General features: G+C 43.1%; 1 protein-coding gene across 2 annotated transcripts in view; it reads right to left on the bottom strand.

The window, feature by feature from the left end:
* Positions 1–25,105, bottom strand: part of CREBBP (CREB binding lysine acetyltransferase) — a 126,026-nt gene that overhangs the window by 80,589 nt on the left and 20,332 nt on the right. For both annotated transcript variants that reach the window (XM_078440146.2, XM_078440148.2), the window contains exon 2: positions 21,490–22,202. In XM_078440146.2, the coding sequence (XP_078296272.2) occupies positions 21,490–22,202 (713 nt within the window). The remainder of the gene's footprint in view (positions 1–21,489; positions 22,203–25,105) is intronic.

Genomic DNA, 25,105 nt, shown 5'->3' with positions numbered 1-25,105 from the left:
TCCTGGTATTATCTATCTCTTGTCTTGTTCTAGGATTTAAGATGGCTGGTTTTCCAGTTCATTCATCATATACTTGGCAGAAAGACATGAAATGAATAATATGGCTCATTACTGAGGGCACGAAGTTTCCACTTAGTAGATAACAAAGCAACCGGTGCTATGAGGTTACATCAGAGTATGTGCCACTTTTCAAAAGCCACAAGCCAAAGTGACACAGTGTTATTCTAAAATATACAATAATACGCACAGATATGTATATACAGAGCTATGGCCTTCGAATTACAATCCATTGATAATTATTTGCATCTCCTGAATAGAAAATGTCATCAACATTAAATTCAGAGCTCTGGAGGTGCTGTTTAGAGTACTCTGGACACTCAATTCATTAGAACATTCAGGAAAGGTGCTCACTCCTCAGCAGATACCCACCCCCACAAAAGGGAATTTTTGAACACAGAGAATGCATTTTATTAAGCAAATCAAAGACAATCAAAAATGCCTGGGGGAAAACTCCATTAATAATTGAGTACATCCTTTCCCCTCCCTTGCACACCAATTTTGTAATCTGCCTTTAGTTATTTTTTATTATTGGAAGTACAATTAACATATGTTACATTAGTTTCAAGTGTACAACATATTGATTCAACAATTCTGTATGACTCTGTGCTCACTGTGGTTAAGTGCAGTCAACACCATCTGTGTCTACACAACGTTATCACAGGATTATCGACCATATTCCCTGTGCTGCACTTTTCATCTCTGTGATTTATTCATCTTGTATTTGGAACTCTGTACCTCTTAATCCCCTTTCTCTATCTCATCCACTCCCCTACTAACCTTCCCTCTGGCAACCACCAGTTTATCCTTTGTATTTAAAAGTCTGTTTTTGTTAATTTGTTTTTCAGGTTCTACAAATAAGTGAAATCATATGGTATTTGTCTTACTCTTAGTATCACTAAGTATCACTTAGCAGTAACACTCTATAGGTCCATCCATGTTGTTGCAAATGGCAAGATCTCATTCTTTTTTACGGCTGAGTAATACTCCCGTGGGTGTACATCATATTTTTTTACCCATTCATCTAATGATGTACACTTGGGTTACTTCTGAGTGTATCTTTATTTTAAAAACGACTAAAACAAAACCTCTGGTTTCTTAGATCCAGCCACACCCACTATTTGAACCTCTCATAAGGAGTTTTCTGATTGCATGTACCTTCAGAAGTGTGCATAAACAATAATAGAAAAATTGCAATAGAAAAAATACAAGGTGGAATTTAAAGTCATATGAATAGAAGTTTGTAATAAATGAATCAAATATGTATGGTTTTTGTTTTTTTTTTGAGGGGGGAGGAGTGGGGAGAGAGAGAGGGAGAGAGATAAAGAGAGAAAACACAAGTGGGGGAGGGGGAAAGGGAGGGGGAGAGAGAAAATCTTAAGCAGGCTCCCCACTCAGCATGGAGCCTGACTGAAGGCTTGACCCCATGACTGTGAGATCATGATCTAAGCTGAAATCAAGAGTCAGACACTCAACCACCTGAGCCACCCAGATGCCCCTATGTGTATTCATTTAAAAAAAAATTTTTTTTTTTTTTTTTACATTTATTTATTTTTGAGAGACAGAGTGAGACAGGGCACAAGCAGGGGAGGGGCAGAAAGAGAAGGAGACACAGAATCTGAAGCAGCCTCCAGGCTCTGAGCAAGCAGTCAGCACAGAGCCTGGTGCAGGGCTCAAACTCACGAACCGTGAGACCATGACCTGAGCCAAAGTTGGACGCTCAACCAACTGAGCCACCCAGGCGCCCCTGTCTATTCTTTTTTAATAATACCAAGTTTTTTTTTTTAATTTTCTTTTTAATTTTCAAAATGTTTATTTATCTTTAAGAGAGAGAGAGAGAGAGAGAGAGAGAGAGAGAGGGAGGGAGGGAGGGAGGGAGGGAGGGAGGGAGAGTGGGAACGCAAGTGGGAGAGGGGCAGAGTGGGAGACACAGAATCCGAAGCAGGTCTGGGCTCTGAGCTGTCAATACAGCTCAAGTCACAAACTGTGAGATCAAGACCTGAGCCAAAGTCAGACACTTAACCAAATGAACCACCCAGGCACCCCTAAAATTTTATTTTTAAGTAATCTCTACACGCAACTGGGGGCTTGAACCCACAACCCCAAGATCAAGAGTTGCCAGATCCACCGACTGAGCCAGCCAGGTGCCTCTAGACATGTAGACTGCTTGCTAATCAAGCAATTTGATTTCATTTATTTCAAAAACTATGAAGAAGAGACAAACCTTCCATTCAGAAGCATTCCAAAAACATTACATAGACACTCCAGCACAAGGCAGGTAGAGCACAACCCCCAACCCTTAGCGACTTCCCTCAAAAGAGGGCAGGATGGACGAGGGAAGAAAGAAGAACGCTACAGCAGAGACACCGGACAGGACCTCAGCCAGGTGACCAAGGGCAACATCAGCCATAATGGTAACCCATGCTGACAGTATGAACTCTTGATGAGAGGTGATAAAAATGGCACTCTATCTCTGTACCGCTCTGATCTTCCTTCCATAACCCCATCAGCCTGTAACCTCAGTCTTATGGGAAAACATCAGAAAAATCCCAGCAAAGGGGCACCCTAAGTATACTCGACCGGTCCTCCTCGAAACCGTCAAGGTCACTAAAAACAAGGAAAGTTGGAGAAAATGTCACAGGCAAGAGGGGCAAGCCTAAGACATGACAAGTGTAATGTGGTATCCTGGATGGGATCCTACAACAGAAGGGGAAAATTGAGGAAACCGGGGTAGATTTCAGTTAATAATAAATAATCCTGTGTCGATACCGGTTCACTAATTGTGACAAACACCATACTCACAGAGATGTCAGTACTGGGGAAACTATGCAACTGGTAGGCAAGGAAGAAGATGCAAGGTCTTCTGTCCTACCTTCTAAGTTTTCTGTAGATATAAAACTGCTTTAAAAATGAAAGGATACTTTAAAAATGGGGGAAAAAACCTATGGAGATTATCTGATAAACACCAACAAGTGTTAATTCTGACAAACGGAAAAATAGGTATTGATTGTAATATTCTTTGTTCTTTGGTGTGTTTTGAAAATTAAAAAAAAAAACCTTGAAAGTCACAATTCAAACCTTTGCTACAGTAGTATTTTAACAACAACAACAAAATGTAAGAGGCAAATCACTTTTAAAAATCACATTTAGGGACGCCTAGTGGCTCAGTCAGTTAAGTGTCCTACTCTTGACTTCGGCTCAGGTCACGAGCTCACGGTTCCTGGCTTCGAGTTGCATGTGGGGCTCTACATTGAGAATCCTTTTGGGATTCTCTCTCTCTCTCTCTCTACCCCCTCCCCCATCTCTCAAAAAAAAAAAAAAAAAAAAACTTAAAAATAAAAATAAAAATCATGTTTAAAGACATTATAATTGTGTTGGCCTCTTGCTCATGAGGTAAACACACATTTGCACCAGCCAGAAAAGTTGACTTCTTCATGGGTCTTGCAAAACCTGCTTGGCTGAGTTAATATTTCAGACTGAGATCTACAGCCCAATCAGAACACAGGCAAGACTCAATACATATGGGTGCGCTTTCTAGAAAGGTATAAGCAGAACACCCTTTCATAGGATGAAAAATGCTTCTGGGAAATTAAGACGTGCTCTTTGAGTTACCTGTTCTATAAATTTTACAGATGCAGGTAACCTGATCCATACACAGAAAATTAGGTATTACGCACTTCCCCGCTGTATTTTGAATCCTGCCACCTCACATACAAAATGGTGTGATATAACCAATACAAACTTCAGAGTCAGTCACGGACAGGTTGTGAATCAAAGTCAGCTACTTTCCAACACGTGTCCTTTTTTGTTTTTGTCTTTTATTTGGGAGAGTGAGCACGCACACACGCAAGTCGGGTAGGGACAGAGAGAGAGGGAAGAGAGAATCTCAAGCAGGCTCCACACTCAGTAGGGAGCCCAATGTGGGGCTCGATCCCTGGGATCATGACCTGAGCTGAAATCAAGAGTTGGAAGTTGTCTGAGCCACCCGGACACCCCTAACACATATCATCTTGGAAAATCTCCTAGGAGGCAAGAAGAGTGGCCCAGGATATCTTATTCCTTGTGGAAAACAGATATGGCACCCGCCTCACAGGATTATTAAACATGAGATGAAGTGAGATGCTGCTGCAAACTACCCAGCACGGTACCCAGGACACTGGCCACCCAGGAAAGGTCACCCCTCACCTGTTCTCTTACCGTAACTCAGGAAGAGTAAGTACAATTAATTGTTATCCTTGTTCATAATAGGATTCTACTGAAATGTTATGTTATAGCCACTATATAATTCTGAAAAATGCCAGAAGTATTACACAGTAATCAACATAAAAACCCTAAATGTTTTAACTTGGTGACAGATGGACAGCAAATTACTGTCTACAGTAGACGTGCTTCTTTCCAAAATACTGCAGAAACATTTTGGAGAAGTGGATCCTTGAAGTCATGCTGTGGACCCATTTACATAAAGAATGTTAGGTTTAGCACATCCCAACTTTCTACACCAAACAAGGAAGGAAATGAGAGATACCTTTTGAAGTGGCAATGTGTCCTGTAACCAATGATGGGCAAACATTCCATATTCCAATGTATGTTCACATCATCAAGGTGGAGAGGTGTCCCGATGCCACAGCTGGTGACGGAAGCAGACTCATGGTGCTCCACCCCCTGGACCTCCAAATTAGAACCTGCATCTTAACAAGTTCATCCCTAAGTCCTTAAAAGTTTAGGAAGAACTGCCCATATCTATGCTCAAGTCTGACAGGTGCACGGCCAGTTCTGAGAACGGCTCCTAAAATGTTTGTACTGATGGAAACACACCTGAGAGGAATACAAAGAAGAGAGGCGACACACAGACCCCAGGTTTGAATACTGCACCCCCACCTCCCAACCAGGACCCTAAGGAAAACATCTGATTTTGAGTTCCAAATCTTTCATCTACTGAGTAGTTACAAGGTGACATTAAAGCTCAGGTACAATCATGTTTCCGAACTTCCCGGTAACCCGCTGCTGTCTCCTGCCGCGCCAGGGAAAGCCTGTCCCCACCAGAGGCTGTCGCGCTTGCCCCAGCAGGGGCTGGTCTGAGGGTCAGCCTCACCGCTTCAGGCCCTCCGGCTCCTGGAGTTCCACATGTTCATTCACCTCAGGCAAGTTTCCCAACCAAGAAACCCCAGGCAGCCAACAACAAAATGCAGAGCTCCACGGGCAACAGAGAGAGAGCAGGCCCAGGGAAGAGCTCGAGCACAGGCTTGCAAGAACCCGCGGTCAGTACAGGAGCTCGGCAGAGCTGAACATGAGGACCGCGCAAGGGCGCTGGACGCCTCAGTGAGTGAGTGTGGGTTTTGAAGGCGAATGCCCAAGTGTGCGGGACCACTCGGAAACTGTGCCCCGAACAGATACCAGGGGCAGCACAGTGCTGGAGACATGGACACTCTGACTGGCCAGAAGTTCAACACTTCACACAACATCCCAGATGTTGAGCTGAGATCACCCCAAAAAGGCCATGCCTAAGGAGCAGGGCTCCTCAAGACCTGCCTTAAAAAAGCTTAAAAACAAATCCCGAAAGGATCAAACTCATCTGTGAGTCAAACGCTTTCTAGAACAAACCCAACCCTCTCCAAAGGAAGACAACAAAACTCATATCCGACAACAGTCACAATGTCTACTACATAGTCAAAAATTACTGAACATACAAAGAGGTAGGAAAACATGACCCATAATCAGAAATTATATTTATATAGGGGCACCTGGGTGGCTCCGTCGGTTAAGCACCCGACTGCAGCTCAGATCATGATCTCAACGGTTGGTGAGTTTGAGTCCCACGCCGGGCTCTCTGCTGTCAACACAGAGCCTGCTCCAAATCCTCTGCCTCCCACCCCCTGCCCTCCTTTCACGTGCATGCTCTCGCTCTCCAAAATAAACATCAAAAACAAAGAAAAAAAGAAATTATACATATAAAGAAACCAAAGACCACAAATGAAAACTCGGCCTTCAAAAGAAGAGTAGGAAAGGAACAAAGAGAAAAAAGGAACAAAATACAGAGGGCAAATAGTAAACAAATAGCAAGATGGGGCCCTAAATCCAACCATATCAATATTCAATGTAAATAAGGTAAACACTCCAAGACTAAGATCATCAGAATAAATTGAAAATAGGTCCCAACCATATGCTCTTTACAAGAGATGGATTTATTAGTATGTCTTTTTATTTTAAAGATTTTATCTTTAAGTAATCTGTACACCCAACATGGGGCCCTAAGTCACAATCCCGAGATCAAGAGGCCCATGCTTGCTCCACCTACCCAGCCAGCCTGGTGCCCCATGGACTGTAGATATGAAGACACAAGAGGGTTAAAAAAAGACATACTTTGCAAGTATTAATCATAAAAAAGTAGGAATGGCTACGGTAATGAGACAAGTAGATTTCAAGACAAAGAATATTAACAGAGATCAAGAGGAACGTTTACAATGATAAAAGGCTCAATTCATCAGCCAAAAAGAATAATCCAAAATGTGTATTTGTCTAATGAAAGGGCCTCAAAACACAGGAAATAAGCAGTCAGATTTCATACTGACTAAAGAACAAAAAAGCTACAATTTCAGTTGGGTATTTTAATACTCTCTCAGTAACTGACAGAAAAGACCAAAAAAGGTCAGTTAGAGCACAGCTGATTTGAGCGCAAGCCACCAACTTGCTCTGACATTTACAAGACACCTCACCCTCCAGCGGCAGGATGCTCATTCCTTCAGAGCACATGTAGAACATTCACCAAGAAAAACGATATCCTCAACCATCACACGGGTCTCAGGAAACTTCAAAGGACAAAAATCATAGAGTATATTTTCTGGCCACAAAGGAATTAGAAATCAGTAACAAAATAATATCTGCAAAATTCCCACATATTTGAAAATTAAGCAACATACGTCTACATAAAAGCACAAATTAAATCACAGGTAAAATATAAAAATTCCTTGAACTAAATGATAATAAAAACAAAATATCACAATTTATGGGATGCAGTACAGAGCAATATTTTGGATGAAATTTACTGCTCAAATGTTAATATTGGAAAAGTCTAAAATCAGTGATCTAAGTACCTATCCCAGAAAGCTAGAAAGAGCAAAATAAACCCAAATTAAGTGGAAAGAAAGTAACAAAAACAGAATTAATAAGAAACGAAAAAGGTAAAACAAAACCTGTTTGAAAAAATAAAATTGACAAATCCCTTCCCAGCCCGATGAGGGAAAAACAAGAGGGAGAAACAAAAATTATAAATATCAATGTGTGTGGGGGGGGGGGGGGGAGGGGGTGTGAATGAGCATTATCACAGATTCTACAAGCATTAGAAGGAAATTAGGGAATATTATTAGCAGATTTATGCCAAAAAATTTAAGAACTTAGATTAAATGGATAAACCCCTTGAAAAACAAATTATCAATACAAAAGGCAGGAAGAAGTGAAAAATTTGCATAGCCTGTACCTATGAAATTAATTCAATAATAATTAAAAACCTTTCATCAGAAAAACTCCAGACCCAGATGGTTTCACTGGTGAATTTTATCAAACATTTAAGGAGTAAACAATACTAATCTTAGACAAACTCTTTCAGAAAATAAGGGAAGAGGTAACAATTCCAAAGTAATTTCATGAAGCCAGTAGAGTCTTGACAGCAAAAACAAGGACATGGCAAGAATATCCCTCACGAATACAGATGCATAAATCCTGGACAATGTTTTAATAAATCAGATCCAGTAATATAAAGAGAGAATAATACATCATGATCAAGGGAAATTAGCCCAGGAATATAAGGTTGGTTCAACACTCAAAAAGATGTACTTGCTCACATTAATAGAATAAAGAACATTTTTATGGTCATCTCAACAGATGCAGGAAAAGTATCTGATGAAATTCAGCCATCAGCAAAGTAGGAACAGTGGGGGCTTTTCTCAATCAAGGAGCCTACAACTAATACCACACTTAAAGACAGCAATGGAACGCTTGCTTTCCTCCATGGTCAAGAACACCAGAAGGGGTGTGTATGCTCTGACCGCTTTCATGAAATACTGTACTGGAGATCTCAGAACAGTAAAGTCAGAAAAATAAAGTCGAAGAAGTAGACTGCGTTTATTTAAAGACAACATGACTCAAAATGTTAAGGCATGTATCAAATAAAGAACAGAACCAATAATGGAGTTTAGCAACGTTACAGGATATAATGTTAATCCAGACAAGTCAAGTTGTACTTCTCCATATTAGCAACAAACAAGTCAAACTGATAAAAAACCTAGAAATTAAACAGAAACGAAAATAAGAAACTAAACAACCTGATTTTAACACTTATAATAAAGCTAAAGAAATGGACAGACAGCTCAATGGAACAGACCAGAACAAGGGTGGCAGACTTCTTCGGAAAAGCAGCAGTTACTAAAGATTTGTCTTAGCAGGCAACCTATGGTTTCCATGCCTCATTCTTTTATTTGTTTTTTAGTTTATTTTGTAACCAACCCTTTAAAAATATAAAAGCCATTCTTAGGTTGTGGGCCATATAAAAACAGTCCACAGGCCAAATCTGGCCCATGGGTTATAGCTTGCTGACTCCTGAATTAGTCTAGAAAACAGACCCCTCCTTAATCCAGCCAATTCCATTCCTACTTATTTATCCAAGAGAAATGAAAATTTCTATGTCCACACAAAGACTTACACAAAAATATTCACACAAGCTTTACTCTTAACTATTCCGAACAGGAAAGCACCACGACCTCCGTGGAGAGGAGACCAGATAGCAAGTCACGGTGTGTTCATACAATGGAGTGCTATTTGGCAATAAAAAGAGCAACTAAACTTGGGCAACAGTATGGATGAATCTCACTCCACAAGCAAAGGAAGCCTTGCAAAAAAAGTCCACGTCCGTACGATTCTGTTCACACGGAGTTTACCTGAGAACAGGTAAAACTCATCCATGGTGAAAGAAATCAGTAGTGATCGTAGGGTTGGAACGGGAGAACAGGAAAAGGGAGGAATACAAAGGAACTTTCTGGGGTAATGAAAATGCCCTAGACCTTGAAAGGGGTGTGGCCTATCCTCCATGAGTTTTGACAAATGCATCAAATGAACACTTGTGCATTACACACCATGCAAAGATCTGTGCATTACACACCATGCAAATTATATTTCCAAAAATAATAAAACAATAAGATATTTAAAAAGTTAAATACATGCAAAAAATAATTCGTTAACTCTAGATCCTAATAGTTGACCTTTAGTTGAAAAGTAACAAGGTTGACTGGGTTTCCTTACAAGTATTACCCTTCAAAATAGTCACTTGGGAGACTTATCTAATGAAAGGATTCAATGTTGCTGTTTGCAGAACATTCATTCACTTTGTTTTACAGAAAATAATGTTACAAAGTTAACTGTAAAAAAGAAATAGGACTCTAACTCTGACTTTAAAAAAGAGGTATGTGGGAAGCCTGGGTGGCTCCATGGGTTAAGCGTCAGACTTCGGCTCAGGTCATGATCTCACGGTGCGTAAGTTCGAGCCCCGCATCAGGCTCTGTGCTGACAGCTCGGCGCCTGGAGCCAGCTTCGGATTCTATGTCTCCCTCTCTCTCTGCCCCTCTGCTGTTCATGCTCTATCTCCGTCTCTCTTTCTCTCTCAAAAATAAACATTAAAAAAAAAATTTTAATCAAAAAAAGAGATACATAATTATAGATAAAAGACTGGTAAGAAAGACATCAAAAAGTTAACACTAATTATGAAGTAGGTGATAGCATTATGGACAATGTTTTCTCCTCTAGACTTTCAAAATTTTGTACAATAAACACTATATTTACTGGAAAATATTATCTGAAAACATTAAAAAGGCAGTCTGATTATCATTTCGAATGTTCTGTGGTTATCTCAAAGCCTTTCTGTAAGACAGCGTGAGCCACGAGTCAATCTCTGAAAGTGTTTCAGCATCCAGGCACTGTGCTAAGAACTATACATACACCGCATTATTCCATTAGTACAATTCTCCGAGACAGATACTATCATCACCCCCTATTTCATCTACACACTTCTCAAAGGCAGGTGCTATCATTATCCTCATTTAAAACACAAAAAAACTAAGACCCAGAGTCATTACATAATTTTCCCACAGCTGACAATTACTGGAGCCAGGATTTGAACTGAGACAACTTTCTCCAGAGCCCGGGCTCTGCTCTTAAGCACACAGCCAGACCGTATTTGGGGGATGGCAGCTGCTACCACTACAATGACTACTGCTCCAATTACTGCTACTACTACCAGAAAGAGGAAGATAAAGGAAAGGAGGAGAAAGAAGAAAAACAGGAAGAAGAAAGAGGAAGCAGATCAAGTACTATCTGCGGTCAAGCCATTTAATGTACATACACAATCTGTTAATTCAAAAGCTTTTAATGTTTATTTTGAGACAGAGAGAGTGTGCGCACATGCCTGAGCACCAAGTGGCAGAGAGAGAGAGAGAGAGAGAGAGAGAGAGAGAGAGAGAGAGAGAGAGAGAGAGAGAAAATATGAATGAATCCTGAGCAGGTGTGCACAGGGCTCAATCTCACAAACCATGAAATCACGACCTGAGCCGAAATCAAGAATTGGATGCTCAACCGAGCCACCCAGGTGCCCCTAAAAAGTTTTAAAAAGAAATAAATTCATGGGTAATTATCACAGGAAGTTAGGCACAGTTATGATCACCTTCCATTAAGATCATGGATAGGATTACTGAGCTGGCTTTGTATTCCCCCCCCCCCCAAAACTTCTGCCTACAGGAGCAGTGTGCACCCCATGGCACAATGCATCCAATCAAAGCTTCCAGTCTCCTCAACCCATACAGTGACCACTGATTTCCATGGCAGTCTTTTAAAAAAAGGATTTACGGGGCGCCTGGGTGGCTCAGTCGGTTAAGCGTCTGACTTCGGCTCAGGTCATGATCTCGCGGTCCGTGAGTTCGAGCCCCACGTAGGGCTCTGTGCTGACCGCTCAGAGCCTGGAGCCTGTTCCGGATTCTGTGTCTCCCTCTCTCTCTGCCCCTCCCCTGTTCATGCTCTGTCTCTCTCTGTCTCAAAAATAAATAAACGTGGAAAAAAAAAAAAAAAAGGATTTACTTAAAATCCCCTTGTTTGCATTATTTCAAGGATCAGATGACAGTACATGAAAATAAGAAAAGCATCAGACAAATGTGCAGTATTATTTCTCCCGGTATTAAAGGTAAGAAATGTCCTATTATCATTAAAAAATAGAGAAGGTGGGTGAGTCATTCATTCCTATAATAGCCAGGTTGGCTGTATTAATTCCTTACTCACCATAATCTGCTAATTTATTCCTTCAGCACACAGGTGCTCCGAGTGTGGTCCCCGACCAGCACAACCAGGGTTACATGGGACCCGGCAAAAAATGCAAATTCTTAGGCCCCACCCCAAACCCACTGAATCAGGAACTCAGGGGAGGGGCCTAAGATTCTGGGTTAATGAGCCTCCACTGATTCTTCTGGAGGCTCAAGCCTGAGAATCACTGCTTCATCCCATTTGACCAAAATGCTGGCTGCCTGGGTCCGTGGGGGTCTTCATACACTCAAAGCCTTTACCCCTTCGGGAGAGCTTCAGGCAAGAGCGAGTTCTATGTTTTCTGACCACTTTCCAAAAGAGAATTATACTCCAAAAATCTTATTTAAAATTAAGCCCTTGGGGCACCTGGGTGGCTCAATCGGTTGCGAGCCAGACTTCGGCTCAGGTCATGGTCTCGTAGTTCATGAGTTTGAGCCCCATATCAGGCTCTATGCTGACAGCTCAGAGCCTGGAGCCTACTTCAGATTCTTTGTCTCACTCTCTCTGCCTCTGCCCTGCTCCTGCTCTGTCTCTCCCTCTTTCTCTCAAAATAAACATTAAATTTAAAAAATTAAGGGGAAAAAAAAGCCCTCACCTAACCCCTTGTAAACATGGTTTACCATGTAAACTATTTTGGGCCCTTTCAGATCTGTTACTTCCAAGAAAGGACTAATAGGATTTCTAGGGTCACCAAAGCACATTTTTATCAACCTTAGAATTAGATTCTGGACTCTTGGCCAGACACATCATGACACCATCCTCTATCAGCTTCTGGCTTCCCTCTGCCACCTCTGTGCCGAGCAACAACTCTTGGTACCTGTAGCCGGGAGAATAATTTCAATGCACAGCTTCCAATTTCCACTTGTGTTTATCTTTTTGGCTTTCCTTCTAAAAGACAAGCATTTGGGTTATTTTCAGTGGAAAACTACAACATGCTACCAAAAAGATAACATATCAGGTTTTGCCACTGTTGAAGTTGAGAAACTGTTTCATTTTTTTAAAGTCCTATCATGTTAACATTATTGCCATGTTGTTGAAATAGCTGTTTACCATTAAAAAAAAATTTTTTTTATGTTTACTTATTTTTTGAGAGAGAGACAAAGACAAAGCATGACCACAGGAGGGGCAGAAAGAGAGGGAGACACAGAATCCGAAGGAGGCTTCAGGCTCTGAGCATGACCTGAGCCGAAGTCAGATGCTTGACCGACTGAGGCACCCAGGTGCCCCAAGGTACCCCTAATTTTAGAACAGAAAACAAATGGTTACATCAAGAAAGAAAACATGATGGACGAGCTGGGGGCAGGGGAGGACACAGGCAAGGGACTGACCACTGGCCACTCGCACGACTCCCTCCCCCAGCCTCAAGGTCACTCCTTCCGAAATGAAGTCAGTCTGCCCAGGAGGGACGAGGGGTTACCTGCTACTGCACAAAGACACCCTAAAAGGTAGAAAGTGCTGGATCTATTCTGATGGCCAAGTTGACAGGCTGACCACACAGAGGGTCTCAACGGCATCAGGCCATTCACCAAATGACCAGTTCACGAGAAATTACCAATTTACCAAAACCTTTTAAGAAATATTCTTCTTCTTTTTTAATGTTTATTCTTGAGGAAGAGAGAGAGAGAGAGAGAGAGAGAGAGAACAAACACGTGAGAGCAGAAGGGCAGAGAGAGAGGGGAGACACAGAATCTGAGGCAGGTTCCAAGCTCCAAGGTGTCAGCACAGAGCCTGAAGTGGGGCTCGAACTCAGAGACTGCCAGATCACGACCTGAGCTGAAGTCAGACACTTAACCTACTGAGCCACCCAGGCGCCCCTATATTTTCTATTTTGAATATTTTCTTGAAGAGTCACAAAATTGGGAATAAGAAAGTGGGAATAATCACAAACATCAAGAAAGTCTAAAATTATTAAAGCCTGAAATGGAAAGAATTTCTATTAAGATACAAATTGTACAACTGACCCAGGAACAGAGGCACAGGTTAGTGACACAGAGACCTTTAGCCAAACTGTGGGACCTAGTTCTGGCTATGCCACTCACTGACTATACGACTTGTGCTAAACTATTCAACTTTCCTTCCTTCTCTCCACTCCGTGCTCCTCCACTTTGTAAAAAAATTTTATTATTACTTTTATTTTAGAGAGAGTAAGTGTGGGGGAGGAGCAGAGGAAGAGAGATAAAGAGAACCCCAAGCAGGCTCCACACTCAGCATGGAGCCTGATGCAGGACACGACCCCATGACCCCAGGATCATGACCTGAGCTGAAATCAATAGTCAGATGCTCAACTGACTTAGCCACCCAGGCACCCCAAAGATTTTTTTTTTTTTTTTTTTTTTTTTTTTTAAATAGGCTCCATGCCCAGCGCAGAGCCCAGTTCAGGGCTTGAACTCGCAACCCTGAGATCAAGACCTAAGGTGATATGAAGAGTTGGACACTTAGCCAACTGAGCCACCCAGGCACTCGTGTGTTCCTCTATTTCTAAATGTGTGACATGGAAATACTACATACTACCCATTTTATATATTTTTATGAGAATAAAAGTAAATATTTTGAGTTCTTCTCAAAATTGAGTAAATTTAGACCTTTCTTAAAGAAAAATATATTGATCAAAGAGACCAACAGTCTAAAAAGTCCAGATCTATAGAAGATAGCAAGAGTGTTGTCAAAGATCTTCGGTCAGCCCCCAGGAAAAAAAGTTTTAGACCTATAGAGCTGTACAGGTGAAGTCTCTCAAATCCTCAAGAAATAGATTATTCAAATGCCAAACCATTTAGAGAAGACATGTGAAAGGCTTCCAAATTCACTTTGACCAAGTGAACAGGACATGGGTATCAAAACCTGACAAAACACAAAAAAGAACGTGGATCAATGTCACTAGTGATTAATGAGAAGTAAAAATTCTAAATGAAAGACTAGCAAATAAAATTTAGCAATATATCAGCTTTTAATTTCACAATTACAAAGATGGCTCAATTTGATGTTAGGAAACCTACTGAGATCATCTGTCACATACATAAAACAGAAGAGAAAAAAATCACAGGATAATCATCACAGATGTTAAAAAGGAATTTGATAAAATCCAAAAACTAATAAATGAAGATTCAGTTATACTTCAATTTAAAATGACTCCAAACCAAAACTCACATTATACTTAATAATAAAATACTAGACACACCTCTAATCAGATCCAAGACAGAGAGGTCTAAGGACATAAACACTGGTAGAAATACTGGCAAGATGATGAAAGTATCAACAATGCAAAAGATGACTGTCCACTGGGAAAACCCACGAGAAACATCTGAAAAAGCATTAGAATAAATAAGAGAATTCCACAAAGTGGCCAGATTACCAAAGCGACACGTGTCTATCAATATCTCTCCTGTACTAAAACAGTAGTCGGTTAGGTAATGAAAGAGAATAACTCATCGAAAGCAACAGTAAACCCATCAATCCGTGCAGAAATAAACTTAATAAAAAAGGCATATTACCTATATAAAGAAAACCATACAATGCTTCTGAGCAACGGAAGACTGCATGAGACGCAGCCTGTTATCCATACAAGTTATAGTATGGATAGGGTAAGAGGACTCAGGAAGCCACAAAACTTAAAACTTAACATGTCAGATTCCTTCTTAAATGATTCACAAAGTTCAATACAATCCCCATCAAATTCCACAGTTTTTGCTTGTTTGTTTTTAGGAATTTGAAAAACAGCGTTGATCTGAAGCAGCACTTCTCAACCCTGACTGCTCTCTGAAGAACCGGAAACCGAATCAACGCTCATGCCTCACCCCAGAGAATCTAACTTAACTGGTCTGCAGCGGGGTTCAGACATCATATTTTTACAAATCTCCCCATGTAATTCTGACGTGCACACAGGGCTGAGAATGACACATCTAGAAGAGTGTAAGAATGGCAAAGCCAATTTCGGATGCTTAAAAAAGAAGGAAGAGCAACCACCTCCGTCATGGATTAAAGTTCATTATACAGGTAGGATGCTATGCTTCCGGCACAGGAGAGGCAAAGATCAATGAAACAAGCAAACAAAAGTCCAGAATGGGACCCAAGCCCTGTATACTTGAAAATGAGTAAAAAGTAATAAAAATGGTATATCACATCACTGGGGAGAAAGCTGGACCAGCGATATCTAAGTAAATGGCACTGGGATGACAACTGTAATTTGGGAAAAAACATACAGCTAGATCTCTACATCTCACTCAAGCCAAAAGCAATTCTGAGTTAAAGATCCAAGATTTAAGGGAAAAGAATACAGGAGAATATTTCATAATTTTGTAACAGGGAAAGCATTCCTAAATGTGATATAAAACCCAAAAGCCACAGAGGAAAAAAATGGATAAATCTGTTTCCATAAAAACTGGTAACATCCATTTATTTGGTGAAAAACATAGAACTATCAAACTGTAAAACCTAAGTACCCATACGTCTGGTAAAACAGACTTCAGCAAACAGAAAAGAGGAAAAAACTTACATTTATTAAAAGGTTTTAATTTTTAATATACAAAGAATATTAAGAATATAAACCAACAAGAAAAAAAGGAAACACAACAGAAAAACTAACAGAGAATATGGGCACAATATCAATGCCCAGGAACTCAGGAAAAGACATTTCTGCCTAAGAGAAGGGCAAATCAGTAAAAGGATGTTTACTGTCAGTTTTGGAGAGGATACGGGGGACAGACTCATCTGCTTTTAGTGAGGGCATAATGTGTACAATGTTTATGGAGCGTATCTGATAATATGCTTATTAAAAATGTATCCTGGGGCGCCTAGGTGGCTCAGTCAGTTAAGCATCCAACTCTTGATTTCTGCTCAGTTCATGATCTCGCGGTTCATGAGAACAAGCCCTGTGTTGAGCTCAATGCTGGTGGCATGGAGCCTGCTCGGAATTCTCTCTCCCTCTCTCTCTGCCCCTCCCCCTCTCTCACTCTCTCAAAATAAATAAAGCTAAAAAACAAAGTAAGTATCCTTTAATCAAGAAGTTTCACTACTAAGGATTTATCTGGCAGATACCCTCAGCTGTACAAAGATGTATGTATAAATCAAAATTGTTATTATCAGCAAAACACTGTAAACAACCTAAACGCACAGCCATTAGGGCATTAGTCAAATAAATTAAGATATACCTGAATCAGGGACTTTTTAAAATTTTTATTATTATTTTTAATGTTTATTTACTTGAGAGAGAGAGAGAGAGAGAGGAGGAGGAGGAGGAGGAGGAGGAGGAGGAGAAAAAGAGGAGGAAGAAGAGGAAGAAGAGGAAGAGGAGGGGGCGGGGCAGAGAGCAAGAGGGAAACAGAATCTGAAGCAAGCTCCGGCTGAGTGTCAGTGCAGAGCCCAACGTGGGACTTGAACCCACAAACTGCAAGATCATGACCTGAGCCAAAGTGAGACACTTAACCAACTGAGCCATTCAGGCATCCCTCCAAATCAGGGTTAATACCGTACCCAGTGAGCTCGATCCAACATGGAACTTACAACTTCCATTATTAAGTGGCAGGAAATAGGTACATGTATTCATACACACACACATACATACATACATACATACATACATACATACATACATACATATAGGGAGGGAGAGAGAGATGTTATACTATACTACTCTTTTTTTTTTTTTTAATGTTATTTATTTGAGGCAGGGGGCAGGAGAGCTTGAGCAGGGGAGGGGCAGAGAGAGTAGACAGAGAATCCCAAGCAGGCTCTGTGCTATGATGCAGGGGCTCGATCCCACGACCCGGGAGATCATGACCTGAGCCAAAGTCAAGAGTCAGATGCTCAACCAACTGAGCCACTCAGGCACTGCTGCACTATACTAGTCTTTATGTTTAGGGGAGATATCTACACACACACACACACACACACACACACACACACACGCCTCTCTCTGCACAAATCATACCCAACAGGATAGTTAAGAAATAGTTGTCTTTGGTGAGAAACTTTGGGAGAACCAAAGGTCAAAATTTAAGGGAGATCAACTTTTCAGTTCTTACTCTAGCACTAGCCTTTTTTTTTTTCTTTTTTGGTGGTTTGTTGTTAAACCACATACCTGATTACTTTCTAGAAATGAAATTTTTAATACAGCCTTTGACCCAGTAACCTCACTTTTCGAATCTATCCCACAATGTATGCAGATATACCTACACAAAGATACGTTCATTGCAGCTGTGTTTATACTAATGAAAAACCACAATCCAAATGTTCACCATGAGAGGAGTAGATCAATAAATTACGGTGCATCAAATAATGGAATACTTTGCTATCAGTAGGAAAACGAAAAATCTGTGCGCGCTGACAAGGAAAGGTAAGCAGGGTATATACTGTTACGTAAAACAGCAAATTGCTTATGTAGCTTGGTTCCATTTCTAATGAACAAACAGTATGTGCTAAACATAACTGTATAGAAGTGACTGTAAGAAACGAGGCTGACCTCTTCTATTATTTGAATTATTTTATAGGAAAAAAAATTTTAAGTGTTTATTTTTGAGAGAGAGAATGGGGGAGGGGCAGAGAGGGAGACAGAGGATCCCAAGTGGGCTCCATGCTGACAGCGCAGAGCCCAATGTGGGCTTGAACTCATGAACTCTGAGATCATGACCTGAGCCCAAGTCAGATGCTTAACCAAATGAGCCATGTAGGAAATTTGTGTTTCCTTTGTAATGATCATTTTTATTTTTTAATTTTTATTATTTTTTTAATGTTTATTTATTTTTGACAGAGAGAGACAGACCATGAGTGGGGGAGGGGCAGGGAGACAGGGAGACACAGAATCTGAAGCAGGCTCCAGGCTCTGAGCTGTCAGCACAGGGCCCGACACGGGACTTGAACTCAAGAACCACGAGATCATGACCCGAGCCGAAGTCGGATGCTCAACCAACTGAGCCACCCAGGTGCCCCTGTAATGATCATTTTTAAAACAACACTATTTTTTAAAAAATTTCTTTTTCCCCGTGTGCATTTTAAAATCTTATTTGGGGGGGGGGGGGGCGCCTGGGTGGCTCAGTTGGTTAAGCATCCCAACTTCGGCTCAGGTCATGATCTTGTGGTTCATGGGTTCCAGTCCCACCGGCCTGGAGCCTGTGTCTCCCTCTCTCTCTGTCCCTCCTTCCACCACGCACTTGGTCTCTCTCTCTCAAAAATAATAAAAACATGTAAAAATTTTTTGTTAAGTCCTATTTGGCTTAAAACGCGCTCGTCTCTTGCTCTTCCTATTTGTCCATCACTGTTCTTTTGTTTCCACCCAAAGGCCATGACAACCTTCCAAAAAACACCAGTCCCAGTCCTTCCTTTGCTGTCAGCCTCTTTGGGAGGCTGTTCCTGCAGGGCACAGAGGGGGCAGTCTCCACAACACCAATGCGGCTTCCTCTCCACACAGTGAACACTCGAGAAGGGCTGTCTGAAAGATCACTCTGCACAAAGGAATGAAAACTCGGGGCAGCCAGAGGAGCATGGGATGACAGAGATGGACCGACCAAGCCCAGACTACAGGAAACCTACCAGAACGAATAAACGAAACCACCGGATCCTTCAACAAATGAACTGTAAGGATCCCAGAGATAACAGATTCTTAAGAGCCGTATCAACTGAATGTTAAGTTGTCCAGATTTTACGAGAAAAAAAAACCCTATAAAAACAAATTATGACACACGAGACCACTGGAAGTCTGACTTATCCAGGAGACCTCGAAGACGTGAAGAAATCATCCATGTATTTACACATGAGAACGGCGCGTGTTGGTGTATCAAGCCCAACTTTTAGGAATAAGCATGATCGGCGGCTCGCCGAGTATGATCAAAGAGCCCAGAGGCCTTCTGTGGGGGAGGGGGTCTTGACGTCAAAACTACTTCATAAAGTACGAAGACATTATTGCCTTTTTTTATCTCATTCTCTCACAGAAACATAGAGGCATTTTCCAGAAGCTCTGGGATACCATGTGATACCACTGTGCTTAATGGCTAATGGAACGTGTGGTTGGTATTCAAAATTCTGTTCCAGTATTTAATGTGGCGAATATTGACAGATATAGTGCACATTTGAAAGAAATCTCTCAACAGTGGTTAAGATTATCCAGGACTTCTACGACCAAAAAGTTTGAGAACCCATGCATTAAACCCTCTGCATTCTCCAAAAAAAAAAAAAAAAAAAAAAAGTAACTGTCTTCTAAGTCCATGGTGCAGCATGGAGTGATGAGTGAACTGGGACAGAGCAAACATCAAGCGGACCATGAGCCCTAACCCACAGAAATCTCTTCTCAACCGACCTCTAGAATGCAGGTGTCCTCTGCAAATGCCAGGGACAAGTAAAAGTGAACTTCACATTCCCCTTTAACAACATTCCAAGAGAGAGAAATGCAATTTTAATGTCTGGAATTATAGGTGACTGCTGAACAATGCAGGGGTCTGAGGCTCTGACCCCCACCCAGTTGAAAATTGGCATAGAACTTTGGATTTCCTGAAAACTTAACCACTAATAGCCTACTACTGATCGGAAGCCTTGCCAATAACATAAACAGTAGTTTAACACTTATTTTGTATGTTACATATACGTATTATATACTGTTTTCTTACAATAAAGCCAGCTAGAGAAAAGAAAATGTTATAACAAAATCATAAGGAAAATGCATTTACAGTACCGTGTTTATGGAAAAAAAAACCACCCACATATAAACAGACTCACATAGTTCAAACTTGTGTTGTTCAATGGTCAACTCTATCTCATTTTTATTTCCCAAGTTAAAAAAAAAAATGGTCTCCTTACCTAAGACAGTCCTCGGGTTTCCCGTGCCTCTCCCAATGCCCCCATGAGCCTTGTGGGGAGACTGCGTGCTACTCTTACTTCTCCTTTTCCTTTATTTGGACGGCTCAAATCCAAGCAACAGCCAAACGATTCTACTGTTCTAGAACTTGCTGTTCCAAATGCTGCCTGAAACAGGTGCTCCAGTGGCCGCCGCTGAGTAGCCTTCGTCTGGGAGCCTCTGCGGGGCCTGCTCCCTCACTGAGAATCAGCCTGCCCCCTTCCTGTCCCGTCTCCCATCTCCCCAGCTTCTCCCCTCCCTGCTCTCCGAGTTCAGCCGCCACTCTGCATGCCCGCTGCCCACTGCAGGCCGGTGGCTACAAGCCAGAGCCCAGCCTACATAGGCCCCCCGGAGAGCGCAGGGCGCCGGGCCCCACCCTACGTTCCGAGTCGGGAGCTCTGCGCTTCTAACAAGCTCCTTGCAGACGCTGCCCCTGCCGGCCCAAGGACCCCACTCTGGGGACCACAGCTCCCAAGTCTCTCCTGTGACCCGAAGGCCCAAGCTGCCCAGGCTCCGCCGCCTCCTCAGGGCAGGCAGCTGAGCAGCCCGGAATGCAGCTTCTTTGCTGGTAAAATGGGGACTGGGACAAGAGACACTTGGCCGGCCGGGCGAATGTCAAAAGGAAAGGGTCTACCGGGCGACAACTCCGTCAGCTGGGTAAAAGCGGGATAGAGCAGCCTCCACGAGAGTCAGGGATGCGACACAAAGCTGATTCCCAGCAGAAGGTGCCTCTTTCAACCATGCGGTCCTATGTGCACACATCTTCCTCAGGGGCTGAAAACTGGCAATTAGTCCAGATACCTTCCCAACGTTCTCAACTGCCTCGCGTGCAGGTTACTCTACTGCGGGCTTCTTTAACAATTCCCACCTTACTGTACTGCATTTTAGAGAGAGAGCGTGCACGAGTGGGGGAGGGGGAAGAGGTAAAGACAGAATCACAAGCAGGCCCCACACTAAATGCAGAGCCCGACACAGGGCTCGATCCCACGACCCTGGGACCACGACCTGAGCCGAAATCAAGAGTCGGACGTTCAACCGACTGAGCCACCCAGGCGCCCCAAGAATTCCCACTTTAAGGACAGGGGCAGAGATCTTTCTCTCTGGGTTCCAGGTACCAACTCTCCCTCCTCCAAATCTGAGGTGCAGAGGGAAAGACTGAAGGAGGCAGGAACATGCCGCATTCCACCAGCCCCCACCCCCGTTACCGCGTTACCTGCTAGGAAGGAGAAGCTCCCCGCCCCCAGGAGTAGGAAGCATTCAGAGCACTTCAGCTCACTTACCTTGGTCATGCCTCCTGCCTGCGCCGTGTTCAGTCCCGCGTGACTGGCCATTTGCGGCGAGACCTGCGTTAACGTCTCGGCCAACACGCTGCTCGAGGCCCCCTGCATGGCGGGCGCGGGGTACGGCATCCCAGCTCCCCTTCCTCTGCCGGCCGCCCCAAGAGAGCCATTCATGACTTGCGCCTGTCCTTGCTGGGCCTGGTTCATTAAACTATGGCCAGAGTTACTATTGAGGAGGGCAGGGTGGGTCTGGTTAAAGTTAGCATTCATGCAGATCCCAGGTCCCGTCTGCGACGTGGCAGGGCTGCTGGTCACCAGCCCCACTTGCTTTTGTGCTTGCGGATTCAGTGCTTGGGAAGCAGGGGGAGTGGGCCCAGAGGTGCTGGCTGCCTGTTTGGGCAGGCTGGGGGCTGAAGAATCTCCCTGGTTCAGAGGGCTCTTGCCCATGGCACCCAGGCTGGCCATGTTTGCACTGTTCGGCTGCCCTTGAGCCTGCCCACCGAGGCCTTGCTGCACGGGGCTGCTGGCGCTAACATTTCCTATTCCTGGGTTGATACTAGAGCCGCTGCCTCCGCGCAGAAGCTCCGACAGTTGTTTATGTTTGGAAGCAGCATCTGGAACAAGGTTCCCACTGTTTATAAGGCCTAATTCTCCTCCATTGGGGATCAGCTCATCAGGAAGATCATTTTCCAAGTCAAACAATGATCCAAAATCTAGAAATTAAACAGAAATGGAAATGAGAAACTAAGCAACCGTAAGAGCTTTCCAAATGTCATTATGTCACTATGACCTTAACCCAAAGGAGCACCGCCCGAGAACACTGGCACGTCTTAAGAGTAACGTTAAAATGACTGGAAACTTCACTTGGGAAAATAAAACAGGGAAGGCTAATCTTCAAACGCCAAAGGAGGAGAAGTTAAACAGAGATGAGAGGAGGGTCGGCCCTACTAGATTTTATCATATATTCTAAAACAATAATCAAATCATGTGGTGTGAGGAGAAACGTAGATATACAAATTAAAGGAAATTAATGGAATTAGAGGAAATTAATCAATTAAACCTTCACCAAATTATGTTAAAATGCTCTGGAGAATGTATGTGTGCCCTGATAAATGGGCATCAGGTGAGATGAAAAGCAATTTGGGGAAATTAAACTCTAACCTTAAGTGATCACAGAGTTAAACGGTAAATTATTAAAGAAAAACAAAAACAAAACAAAACCCGAGCCTAAACAGAATATGAGAGTTCTCACAGTGTTGAAGCTGCAGAAATTAAAGACATGTAAAGGAACTAAGAACAGTTAAAAGGAAAAGAAAACAACCTGACAACTACTTGTCTGACGTGAGAGGGGTTACGGGCAGCACGGGGACCTCCAAGCATGAGCACACAGGATTTCCCAGTCCCTCTCAAAGTACCATTTCTCTCTCGTGTGGCCTCTGTGTCATCTCCGTCCCTCAGTCCCTCACCGACCACGCCTCCTTCACCCCGAAGCCACCTGGCCACGTGCACAAAGGACAAGATGTGTAGGAAACAACACGAGTGGCCGTGTGTGTGGCATCGACATGGCACAGACAAGGTGCGGAGGCGGCCCAGCCCAATGGGTAGACCGAGGACCCGACTGCCTGTGAGCCCAGCTCTGCTTCTAGTCCCTCACGTACTAGCTCTGAGCTCCCTCGACTTTCTACACCTTGGTTTCCTCTGTCTGGAAATGGGGCGGGGGGGGGGGGGGGGGTGCGGTGATAATGGCCACCAGACCTCACAGGTTTCGTGGGGACTACGTGAATTAATAAACGTAAATCATTCCAACCAACAGTGCCTGTGGGGCTAAGTGTTCCATCGTATTAGCCGTTATTACCGTTCCACAATAACAGAAGGTTTAATAAATTACTGTAGGATATTACAAAACGTTATTTATCTCTTAAAATAACGTCGAAGACTAAAAAGGTAGGAAAATATGCATGTTATGCAAAAACATGCAAATGACATCGTATGTAAAATGGCACGTCAAGTAAGATTAGAACTGAAGTACGTGCACGTGGGCAGTAGCTGGACAGCAACGGGCCAAAAATAAATAGTGGTACTGGTCAAAGTGGTGGGGTGATGAGTGCATGCGTCTGTTTCCGTTGTTTAAATACAGCCACTCCCGCTCCCACTCCCCACTCTGAAAAACTGAAGGGTCTTCTCCACGGCGGCAGGACCGATAGACTGCTGACCCAGCAAGCCCCTCGCGTGACCGCTCCAAGGTTCCTCTAAGGAAGGGCAACACCGTCCCAGCTGCAGGAGCAAGAGTGACTCAAGAGCCACCCACCACAAGTACCTTCTTGCAGGGATGCAATCCCAGCAAAGAGAATTGAAGGCAAGTTGGCCAAGACTGTTCTGGACAAGGTTCTCCTTCCTTACAGTAAGGCATGCTCAGGAAGAAATCTCCCTTTCCCTCCCCAGACAGGAGAGGAGACACCACTCACACACTAAGTAAGGACGGGCTACAGCAAAACTAGACACTGGGTTCATGAAGCCATCTCTAAGCTGAATTATCCAACTCTGGACCCTCCCTGCCTTCAGATTTCCTGTGATGTGAGAAAATACACTTCCTATCATTTAAGCCATTCTAGCTGAAGTTTAATGAAACGTGTAGCCGAAGGCATCTTGGTATCGCCATCATGTCTATGGATGAAGTTCACACTCCTTCATAAGGCATACCAGGCCATCAGGAGTGGCCCCTGAGCAACCCCTGGCACCTTCTGATGTGCCCTACCTTCCAGCCACAACACGGTGGGCTGTCATACGCAGAAATCCTTCTTCTGGATGCTCTCTCTCTTGGTCACAACACCCCTCCCTCTCACTCAGGTTCAACACAGTGACTCTGAAGACTTCCTTCAGGCTGCCCCTGCAGAGCGGACCCGTCCCTCTTTTCGGCTTCCAAAGTTCTCTGTACATACGTGTTATGTACAGACCACCTCTAATACATATCAAACTCATCCTACCCGACTAGAAGGAATTGGAAATTACTTGCAACTGTACACACACACACACACACACACACAGAGTTTTTGTAGAACCTGTGAGAGCAAGTTGCAGACAGTATGAGCCCTTCTTCCCAAGTGTTTGACCACGCATCTCCTAAGAACACCATTTTACAAAAACACAGCACATTTATGAAATTTAGTAAATTTAACTCTGACCCAATACTTAATGTACTGACTGCCCTTACTCAAATGTGACCAGTTGTCTCATGAACACCCTTCATCACATTCCCTCTCCTGGTCTAAAGCCCAATTCCGGGCCCCAGTGCACCTCGCTGTCATGTCTTTGTCTTTTCGTCTGGGAAGGTCCCTTAGGCTTGTTCTTTCATAACTCTGACATTTTTGAAGAGGACAGGCCAGTTGGTTTTGTAGAACGTCCCTCAATTTGGGGTTGCTTCCTCCAGATTACAGGACATGTAATTAGGAAGAGACACAGGAGCTGACTCCTGGATACAACAGACAGCTGAGACACAACCAGTGATCAGGGCTTTTTGCATCTCGATGTGGTTTGGTGGGTTCCATTCCATAGCTCTTATGGCATTATGTTGTCCTGAATTTGGAGATTCACTAAGGTCTCCAGATACAAAGAACAC

This window comes from Panthera onca, chromosome E3, assembly GCF_046562875.1.
Source record: "Panthera onca isolate mPanOnc1 chromosome E3, mPanOnc1 haplotype 2, whole genome shotgun sequence".
Lineage (NCBI taxonomy): Eukaryota > Metazoa > Chordata > Mammalia > Carnivora > Felidae > Panthera > Panthera onca.
This window is presented reverse-complemented; position numbering and strand designations above follow the sequence as displayed.